Source organism: Cherax quadricarinatus, chromosome 20, assembly GCF_038502225.1.
Source record: "Cherax quadricarinatus isolate ZL_2023a chromosome 20, ASM3850222v1, whole genome shotgun sequence".
Taxonomy (NCBI): domain Eukaryota; kingdom Metazoa; phylum Arthropoda; class Malacostraca; order Decapoda; family Parastacidae; genus Cherax; species Cherax quadricarinatus.
The window spans coordinates 13,655,823-13,667,217 of NC_091311.1; the positions used below are offsets into that span (position 1 = coordinate 13,655,823).

General features: G+C 43.8%; 1 protein-coding gene across 1 annotated transcript in view; it reads left to right on the forward strand.

The window, feature by feature from the left end:
- The window catches only part of LOC128703669 (protein argonaute-4), a 79,442-nt gene extending 68,504 nt beyond the window's left edge, over nt 1–10,938 (forward strand). The window contains exons 4-5 of the mRNA XM_070086883.1: nt 2,973–3,165; nt 10,801–10,938. Of these exons, the coding sequence (XP_069942984.1) occupies nt 2,973–3,165; nt 10,801–10,919 (312 nt within the window). The 3' untranslated portion in view covers nt 10,920–10,938. The remainder of the gene's footprint in view (nt 1–2,972; nt 3,166–10,800) is intronic.
- The last annotated feature ends 457 nt before the right edge of the window (nt 10,939–11,395 follow it).

The window sequence follows — 11,395 nt, forward strand, 5'->3', positions numbered from 1 at the left end:
AGACCCACAAACCAACACAACCTTTTCTACTCCTTTCATGATCCTGCTCCTAACCCTATTTACAAATAACCTTGGATTCGCTGACAGGTACCTTCTATGACAGGTACCATTCTCTGACCCACGTTTGCCTTAGCTTTTGGGTTAGGACATGGCTCAGTTCTACACTTCTCTCTAGCTCTAAACGTCGCATGTCCCTTCCTCTCAGCTCACCCCACCGGAGTCCCAACAGAAGAGGCTGAATTTCTCTTCTCAATATCTGTCACACGATCGCCTTCGCTGCTGGGTTAAGCCCTGGCTCTATTTCTACGACTAAGAACACTCCTCTCCAGCACTATTCTTCGTCTGTCCCGTCTTCCCCGCTCATCCCATTTGGGATCTTACCTGAACTTTCGTTCGTTCGTTCGTTCACCCCAGGTAGATCTGTTTGTAGATAAATGGCTCACAGAACCGACAGATCTGTTTGTGACTTGAAAAAGTCCACTGTGGGCGAAACGTTGTCAATAAAGGATCACATTATACCGCATATGTGTTTATATTTTCACATGATGGTACAGATGTACTAGAGTTTATGCACTGCCTGGAGAACATTTCCAGGTGGTTAGGAATGGATACATCAATGTGCTGGGTTTGGGCACATATCGATAAGCATAAGGCAACATCTCCTTGACCTTGTCTGCTTTACTGCATGAGGTGTTGCAAGGAATTCTAGTAAAATTTTCCGGAATCCTGACATCCACAAATGTCTCAACGATGACAATCATCTCAGGACGAAGCGTGGACGCGAAACTGTGCATGAGCTCACACACATTGACAATAAAGAATCTGATGCTGGCAAACATGATGCCGATCGACTGCCTCTTCATGTTTGAGTTCAGCTTGAATAAATAGGTGTGTAAGGTTTGTCCGTGAAACATATTGGTCACTGGGACAGCCATGGGATGTAGCTGTGTGGTCTTATATAAGTTGTGAAACCATGTGATGAAATGAGATGAGATAGTTGGGTGGGTAACGTGTAAGACTGTTCACCAGCTCTGAGATCCTGAGGTTTGTACCAAAAATCCACTTTACACACATCCACCCGCACACCTTAACAAGAATGCCATATTGGGATGAGTACGTGTAGACGATGAGATCATGTGATTCTGATGTTGCTGGGTCTGCCCCATCCCCAGTTGTGTCTGCTGCTGTTTCAGCTGCTGCAGGTGTGCCTACTGTAGTTTCTTCTGCTGCTTCTACTGAGCCGGTATTTTTTGCTGCCAACACTGTTGTTGCCATTTTCACTGGCAGTGGCAGCCACTTACGCCACCGCCGCCGCTTTTGCTGCCGCCTTCGCCGCCACCGCTGCTGCTTCTGCTGTTGCTGCCACTGCCGTTGTTGCTGCTGCTTCTGCTGCCGCTGGTGCTACTTCTGCCACTGCTGGTGCTGCTACTTCTGCTACTATTTCTCCTGTAGCTTCTGCTGTTACTTCAGCAGCTACTGCTGTTGTTTCAGCTGCTTCTGCTTCTGTTTTTGCTGCATCTTTTGCTGTTGCTGTATCAGCTGCTGTTGTTTCTGCTGCTGTTATTGTTTCTTCTGCTGCTCTTGCTGCTGGTGCCACCACCACCACTGCTACTGCTGCAGTTGCTTTGTTTCTGCTTCCTGTATTGTTGTTGCTGCTGGAGGGAGGAGAGAGGGAGGCACGCCATTGCTATTGCTGCTGGAGAGAGGGAGGTATACCATTATTGTTGCTTCTGGAGGGAGGAGTGAGAGAGGTATACCATTGTTATTGCAGCTGGAGGGAGGAGGGAGGGAGGTATACCATTGTTGTTGCAGCTGGAGGGAGGTATACCATTGTTGTTGCTGCTGGAGGGAGGAGGGATGTATACCATTGTTGTTGCTGCTGGAGGAAGGAGAGAGAGAGACATACCATTGTTGTTGCTGCTGGAGGGAGGGGAGAGGGAGGTATACCATTATTGTTACTGCTGCAGGGAGCTGAGAGGGAGGTATACCATTATTGTTGCTGCTGGAGGGAGGGGAGAGGGAGGTATACCATTATTGTAGCTGCTGGAGGGAGGGGAGAGGGTGATATACCATTGTTGTTGCTGCTGGAGGGAGGAGAGAAGTAGGTATACCATTTTTGTTGCTGCAGGAGGGAGGAGGGATGGAGGTATACCATTGTTGTTGCTGCTGGAGGGAGGGGGGAGGGAAGGAGGTAACATAATTTCTTGTGTAAGAGCTGGATGTAGGGACCATAATTTTTGGAAGGAGCTGGCTGTAGGGACCATAATTACTGGTGCAAGAGCTGGCTGTAGGGACCATAATTACTGGTGCAAGAGCTGGCTGTAGGGACCATAATTACTGGTGCAAGAACTGGCTGTAGGGAACATAATTACTGGTGTAAGAGCTGGCTGTAGGGACCATAATTACTGGTGTAAGAGATGGATGTAGGGACCATAATTACTGGTGCAAGAGCTGGCTGTAGGGACCATAATTACTGGTGTAAGAGATGGATGTAGCGACCATAATTACTGGTGCAAGAGCTGGATGTAGAGACCATAATTTTTGGTACAAGAGCTGGATGTAGGACCATAATTACTGGTGCAATAGCTGGATGTAGGGACCATAAATAATGGTGCAGTAGCTGGATGAAGGGACCATAATTACTGCTGCAAAAACTGGTTGTAGTGACCATAATTACTGGTGCAAGAGCTCGATGTAGGGATCATAATTACTGGTGCAATAGCTGGCTGTAGGGACCATAATTTCTGGTATAGGGACCATAATCCCTGGAACCATTAACAGATATAATGTTGAATTGTTTACTATATGAAAGTAAAAGTTTGGTTGGTATAAGTAACACTTGACAACCCACCTAAAAGTGTATATAGAAGAGAAAAGTGTGAGAATTATAATACACTTTCTGAAGAATAATGCAACTTAAAAAAACGAAAAACTTTATGATCAGTAGAAGTAGAATGATATATATTTTCCAGATGTTAGAAGTAATGTGTCAACATACCTCAAGTGTCCGCTATGAAAGAGTTGGCAGAAACAGCTTCTATTCTGTGGATGGAGAGTTTGACAAACCTTACTACATTGGTGGTGGCAAGACTTGCATACTTGGATTCTTTGCTTCACTGAAACCCGCTGCCTGGAAAGATGGATCTCTCTTGCTCAATGTTGATCGTGAGTATTATGTTTTGGAAATTTATCCATTATTTTTCTTTTACACATAATGTTTTAAACCATGAACTTTCTCATGCAGGGAATTTACAGACTTTTGACTCAACTTTGTAACTCCTGTGCAAAGCTCATTGTCAATTATAACGGTAGTTACGTTATTGAAAATGGCTTCTAATAAAAGTCGGAGTAAAGGGAATGGAGGAATTTATGGGAAAAATAACATTACGTGAATCAGACCCCTAAAAATTGCAATTTTTTTATTTAGGTCTCAAAATCATAAAAAACGATATGATAATGCAATTGTAGTTTCATGTAGAAGTGTGTTATGTTTAATACAATGCTTATTGCTACAAAGGTATCATAACATTATTTACCATAAATTCTGGTTTCTGTTGAAAGGAGTGAAAATATATGACGTGGCCTTAATGTAGATCATTGATAAGATACATGTGTATAAGTTAGGTATTTTTATTTCGAAACATTTTGCCTACACAGTAGGTATTTTCAGTAGAATACAGCGGAAACAGGAACTATATAATCAATCCATCACCCTGAAAGGTTTATTAGACTGAAGAAGCCAAATGTGTAGGCAAAATGTTTCAGTTTAAAAATAATTAACTGTTGCACATGTCTTAATTATCAGGTTGTATATTCAGGCGTGCTGGGTGAGCGCCGCACACCCACCAACGATGGTAAATTCATTATAAATATTAACCTCACTCAATAATATAATCATGGATCATAATGGGGATCTAATTTTTCTGCCCCATTATGAAATATTGTGGCAGTTGTTCTAAAATAGCTTTGCACACTCCATATTTAGTTGCATCATCATATTGCACTGGGCAGATGGCGGGATAATGGGAGTGACAAAAATATGGGCAGGTGGGGGAGCGACATTCCACCAGCACACATGCTGTGTTCTTTTTCGTGGTAAGAAACTGTATGTATACATTCGTTGAGAATTCGTTAACTGCAACTGAGTTTCTTGATAATAATTCTGTTCTTGCACACTCAGAAACAAAGATTAAATCAGGTCGAAGTCTGGGGCTGTTGACGTAACAATATCAGGTGGTTTCTTTAACAGTACTAGAAAGTTTTTACAATACCTGGAAAGTTGTGTTGATATGGTCGTTCAGTTTCATGATTTTCTTGTATTCTTGTGCATTTTATATGCCAGATTTTTCACTAAGGCAAACAATGTTAAAGATGTACTAAGGCAGCACTACAAAATTTGGTGTGTACATATAAAGACAAAAGAAGTGAACATACCAGATATTTCTCGGCAGCGCAGTATGAAAATACAGAGTAGCTAACAGGATGAGAGGTACTGTTGAAACTTTTCTGCTGGTCCTGTTTACTGTTGTCCAGAGAGAGTGAGGAGTGGAATATACAGGGTTACCTTGGTCTTAACCCTTTGCTAGCACACTTATCTCAAATACTGAGATTCAGCAGTCGATCCCCGGTACAGGTGGAAACATTAGGACATGTTTTCTTGAGACACCTGGTCTTCATGGTCACCTATCAGTAAAATAGGTACCTCGTTGTTAGTCGACTGGTGTGGGTGACATAATGGGACAAAATTGACCTAATTTGCCCGAAATACACTGCGTAATAAGGGGCTCTCTATATGGAAAACTGGAGGAAATAATAACTGGAACAGAGTATAAAACAAATTCCAGCAGCGCAGTAGAGCAGAAAACTAATATGAAGGATCTGCGAGTGATAACTTCAGAGAATCTCATTTTCAAAGATCACAACAATGTATCTACACATCTACTAAGAAAATCATAGGAAGGATAAGGAGAACCTTGAAAACTAGGAATGCCAAGCCAATGATGATTCTCTTCAAATTGCTTATTCTCTCTAGGCTGGAATATTGCTGTACACTAACAGCCCCTCTCAGGCAGGTGAAATTGCAGAGCTTGAGAATATACCGAGAACTTACATGGCACGGCACGTATAAATACAATAAAGTGCCTAATTTACTGGGAACAGTTGAAGTCCCTTGACCTGTACACCTTGGAATGCAGGTGAGAAATATACATGATAATATACACTTGGAAAATCCTAGAGGGACTAGTCCAAAATCTGCACAGGAAATCACTCCCTAAGAAAACAAAAAAAAATCGGCAGGTGGTACAACATCCCCTAATAAAAAGCAGGGTATGCCAAGAAACAACACAGTAAATGTCAGGGGCCCAAGACTGTTCAACTGCCTTCCAGCATACATAAGGGGGGATTACCCATAGACCACTGATTTACAAGACGTTTTCAGCAGATATGGAACTGTGCGTGTGGTGACTGTTGGGAAGTGGATGGAGGGCGCATATGCCAGCCTCCTTGAAGGTACCTTCTCACTGAAGATGACTTTGAAGCACCCCATCCCATTGTACGTAGTGATGAGTGACATTCGTATGCAAGTGATGGTTTCTTCGTGGGGCAGCGCCGCACTTGTCGCCTTTGTGGGGCAACCACATTGTGCCGCAATGTGGTCGCCAAAAGTAGAAGCAGGATGTGGGGCGTCATCCAATGGCAGAGCCCATCCAGGAGGTGACAGTTGTGCCTGAGTCAGGTGCACGTCCGAAGACGCCATTGTGGAGTGAAGAGGTGGAGCAGGAGGAGCTGCTTGAGGGGTCTTGTGCGACTCTACTTGGGGAATCTTCCTCAGTTTGCCCGGTTATGCTGGATGTAGAGGGCGGGACGCCCATGGAGGAGAGAGTGGTGGAGGACACATTAGCGACTGTGCTGCAGGGATTGTTGGGAATGCCTGGTGTGGCAGACGAGGAGAGGCTTGGAGAGACCCTCGGGAACATGTCTTGTATGAGGTCACAGGATGTGGTGGAGCTGGTTGAGGAGAGGCCGCTGTGGAGGCAGTGGTTCATAATGAAGGCCCTCTGGAGGGTGGCTATGGAGGCGGAGAGTGGATCATGCAAACGAGCGGCGGTGCTGTCGGACTCTGATGCTGTCCTCACCCCGGTGCAGAGGCCTGGCAAGAAGGTGTGGGCAGAGGTGGCATGGGGCGCCCCTAATGGGCCCAGGGGCCCGGTGGTGGCTGAAGGAGGTCCTCAGGTGTCTGGTAGTGAACATGGTGACAGACGCCGGCAGGCGTCTAGTGGCGAGTCAGCGCCGAAGGGGAACAAGGTATGGCAAGCTTGAAGTGTGTCTCAGTGAATGTAAATGGGTTGCAAAACAGAGTGAAGTGTATGCAGTTTTTGGATTTTCTCTGTAGGTATAGGGTGGATGTGGCTTTTGTGCAAGAGCACAATTACAAAGCCGGGTGTGAGTTGGTACTGGATGGTTTCCAGGTGTTTGTAGCACATTCAACTTGATTGAAAGGGGGGCGGGGTTGCCATCCTTCTGTGAAAGACCAGCCCATTTGTTGTATACCGTGGTGAGGTGGGGGGGAGGGGCATGTTGTGTGAATAGATGGGCTGTGCATGGGGGAGAGGGTGGCGCTAGTGTGCATCTATGGGCCAGCAGAGTGGGATGGGATTGTCAAGGATTCTTTTGTGAGGGATGTATTGGTGAATTACCTTCGGTCGCTTCCCCCCATTTGCGGGGGGTGACTGGAATTGTGTGGTGTGCAGAAAAGATGTGGAGCTTCGAGGGGCAGGGTTTTGCTCTGTTGTGCTAGGGGATCTTTTTTGGGGGGTGGGGTTGTGGGATGTGGGGTAGTGGGATGTGGCTAAGGGTGAAGCGAGGGGGTGGAGGACATGTTTGTTCGGGGTGGGTATGCCGCTCAATTGGACTGACTGCACATAAAGCAGACTGCACGGGTAGAGAGGGTGTGTGTGGTGGAGGTAGCATATTCAAGTCATCAGGCAGTTTTCGTGGAATTGGGGTGGGATGGGTTGCCAAGGAGGCATCAGAGTTTTTGGAAATTGAACGTTAGCTCCTTGCAGACGCAGAGGGGAGGGAGAGATTTGTGGGAATGTGGAAGGAGTTGTGGTCAGGGGTGGAGGCTGTTGGGCATTTGTTGGTGTGGTGGGATGGAGTGGCAAAGAGGAGGATTCGGATGTATTATGTTCGACAGGGCAAAGGGGAGGCTCAGATGACTTTTGGGCTTATACGGTATTTAGAGGGATGGTTGATGGATTGTTATGGGGGAGCGGTGGGGGTGGGGGCTATCCTGAGTAGGAAGTAGAGGGGCTGAAGCAATGCATCAAGGAATTGCAGAATGAGAGGTTTAATGCACTGTGGATGAAGGGTGGGTTAGAGGAGGTGTTGTGGGGTGACAGCCCATCGGCGTGTGTTCTACAGGGGCAGTGGCAGTGTCAGGCGGCCACAGAGATGGAATGTTTGTTAATGCAGGCAGAGGTCAGAGGACATCATTTGGGGCAGGTGCTTCGTACGACGGAAGGGATGGGTCGTTATATGGATGAATGGTTTGGGACTTATTTGAGGAGTGTCGGTGTGAATGAGGGGTGTTAGGGTGGTTGGGAGGGCAGGTGGCCAGTGTTCTGGGTAGGGGGATTATATGGCGCTGGGAGGGGACATTGAAGAAGGGGAGGTGTGGGGGGCATTATCGAGTATGAGTAGGGGCAAAGCCCCGGGGGTCGACGGTCTGCCATGTGAGTTCTATTTATAGAATTGTTGCGTACTCAAGTGGTTCATGGTGAAGCTGTTGAGTGAGATGATAGGAAGGGGTGAGTTGGGGGTTTTGCAGGCAATGGCAGTGGCGGTCTTGGTCTCGAAGATGGCCATTCCATGCACGGTGAGGGACTATAGGGTTATTTCTTTGTTGTGTGTGGATTGTAAGTTATTCACTAAAATATTAGGGAACAGGTTGAAGTTTGTGATTGATAGGGTAGTTGCAGCAGGACAGTATGGGGTGCTGGGGAGGACTATGTACAATGGGCATTGGGTGATTTGGAGGTTTGTGGAGAGTGTGCAGGGAGCGGGGAAGGGGGGGTGTTGGCCTTGGATTGGAGGGCAGTGTATGATAGTGTTGAGAGGGAGGCATTATGGTAGATAATGAGGAGGCAAGGATTTGAGGATGAGATTGTGAGGTGGGTGCAGACATTGTACCATGAGGTGGGTGTCAAGGTGCAGGTGAATGGGAGGGTGGGGGATTGGATTCTGATGAGTAGAGGTCTGCTGCAGGGATGTCCTTTGTCCCAATTACTTTTTGCATGTTTGCAGGACCTGTTTTATAGGGCAGTGGAGGTGTGTGTGAGGGGGGAGATGCAGGGGTGGGTAGGGCTAGTAGTGTTGGGGATTGTCGGTTACATAGATGACACAATGAGTTTCGTGAGTGAGGGGGGAAGGTGTAGGAGGGGTGGGGGGGATTGTGGATCTGTTTGGAGAGGCTACTGGCATGAGGGTGAATGTGAAGAAGTCTACGTTTATGGGGTTGGGGGATTGGGAGGGGAGGGTGGGAGGGGAAGGTAGTGAGAGGTGGTGTGTTGTGGATTGGGTCAAGATTTGTGGGATTAAGTATATGCAGGATGCACAGCAAGCCAGGATGGTTAATTTGTAGAGTGTCGTGGCAAGGGTGACTGGAAGATTGGACGAGTTGTGGCTGGGTCATTTAACATGTCATCAGCCGGTTATTGTAGTAAATGTTTTACTGTATAGTAAAATTTGGCGTGTGGCTGCAATGTACCCATTGTTGCAGACAGATATTGGGGCATTGTTGAGGAGAGTCTTTCGGTTTATTTGGGGTCAGGGTGTGATTGGTTACAGAGGGGGGGTTTTTACTCTACCAATGTGCAGAGGCAGGCTGGGGTTAATTAATTTGAAGGGTAGGATCATGAGCGTATATGTAAAGAGGGGGTTCCTCCGAGTGGAGAGTGTACAGGTGGTGGGCTGAACCTTTTGTATGAAGATGTCAGAGGTGGTGGGGAGGGAAGGACTTGCGTGCATGTGAGGACATGTTACGGGTGCTTTTGTATGCTAGGGATATGGAACACATGCTATGGACGGGGGTTATGGAGAAAGCGTTGGGGGAGAGGGAGGTGGCGATAGTGGAAGGAGTGTATCTGATGTATGCATGGGGGATATTTGGGGTAGGTTGTGTAGGCTCCGCATACAGCCACGGGAGGAGGAGATTATGTTCCGGTTCCTCCACAGCATCCTGCCATCAGGTGCGGTTCTCCGAAACCAGAGGATTCGGGAAGAGGGTGTGTGTGGGGTTTGTGGGGGAGAAGATATGGCTTTTCATGCAGTGCATTTCTGCGAATGGTTGGGAGATGTATGGGAGTGGATGGAGAGGGTAGTAAGATGGATGGGGGGTGTGATTTCGGTTTTGTGGGCATTGAGTTAGGATGTGGGAGGGGTGGGTGTCCCTGTGCGGCAAGCTGTGGCTTACCTCATAGTGGATTTTTTGTGTCGTGGGCGATGAGAGGTCAGGCGGATGGGGGGGGGGGGAGTGCATAGAAAGGTGTTAGCGGCGTCCTTTTATCGTACACTGTGTCGAAATCGGGCTCTTTATGGGATATGGTGGGAGGGGGATTTCCCTGTAAGCTATCATAGTTTGACGGTCGGGGTTCTATTGGGCATGTAAGGGAGGGAGGGGGGTCAGGGGATGCGGCGGGCTGGTCTCTCCTGGAAGTGGGGGGGTTGGTATGTGTGTGTGTGTGTGTGTGTGTGTGTGTGTGGACAAACCCATTATATGTTAAACTCAGAGACATGGTGTATTATAGTATGTAGGCTGTTAGGGTATTGGGGATGGGTATAGGTTCTGCTACAGTTTGTAGCGTGTGTATTTAATGTGGTTATTGTTTTTTCTGGGGATGGGTATGAGAGATTATGTTCTTTATTGTATATTCGTGAATTAGGTGACCATGTGTAAGGCTCATGTAAACTGTGTGAGATGTTTAATAAAATATGGAAAACTTGTAAAATTGTATGTGAGTGAGATGCTTTTCTCATAGGTAATGTGATATATACAATTGTATATAAGTGTATGTGTGTATATGTATGTGAATGGGTGAGTGCATATGTATATATATATATATATATATATATATATATATATATATATATATAGATATATATATATATATATATATATATATATATATATATATATAAATATATATATATGTATATATATATATATATATATATATATATATATATATATATATATATATACATATATATATATATATATATATATATATATATATATATATATATATATATATATAAATATATATATATGTATATATATATATATATATATATATATATATATATATATATATATATATATATATATATATATATATATATATATATATATATATATATATATATATATATATATATATATATATATATATATATATATATATATATATATATATATATATATATATATATATATATATATATGCAAAACAACCACTCTGAAAGAATAGAGAAATTCCAAGCGCTTTCGTGACTACTCACATTATCAAGGAGTAGTCGCGAAAGCGCTTGAATTTCTCTATTCTTTCAGATTGGTTGTTTTGCATATTCTGAAATCACCTGTTTACTGTGATCTTATTGCATAAATATATGTATATATGTATACATAAATATGTATATATATATATATATATATATATATATATATATACACACATATATATATATATATATACACACATATATATATATATATATATATATTTTTTTTTTCAACAGACCGCCCATATCTCACCAAGGCAAGGTGGCCCAGCATGGCTTACGGAGGAAGAATTCTGTTCCACTTTCCCATGGAGATAAGAGGAAATAAACACGAACAAGAACTAGAAAGAAAATAGAAGAAAACCCAGAGGGGTGTATAATGTATATATATATATATATATATATATATATATATATATATATATATATATATATATATATATATATATATAAATATAAATATATATATATATATATGCTTGTACATGTATGTGTAGTGTGACCTAAGTGTAAGTAGAAGTAGCAAGACGTACCTGAAATCTTGCATGTTTATGAGACAGAAAAAAGGACACCAGCAATTCTACCATCATGTAAAACAATTACAGGCTTTCGTTTTACACTCACTTGGCAGGACAGTAGTACCTCCCTGGGTGGTTGCTGTCTACCAACCTACTACCTAGGATATATATATATATATATATATATATATATATATATATATATATATATATATATATATATATATATATATATATATATATATATATGTGTGTGTGTGTGTGTGTGAGTGTGTGTGTGTGTGTGTGTGTGTGTGTGTGTGTGTGTGTGTATG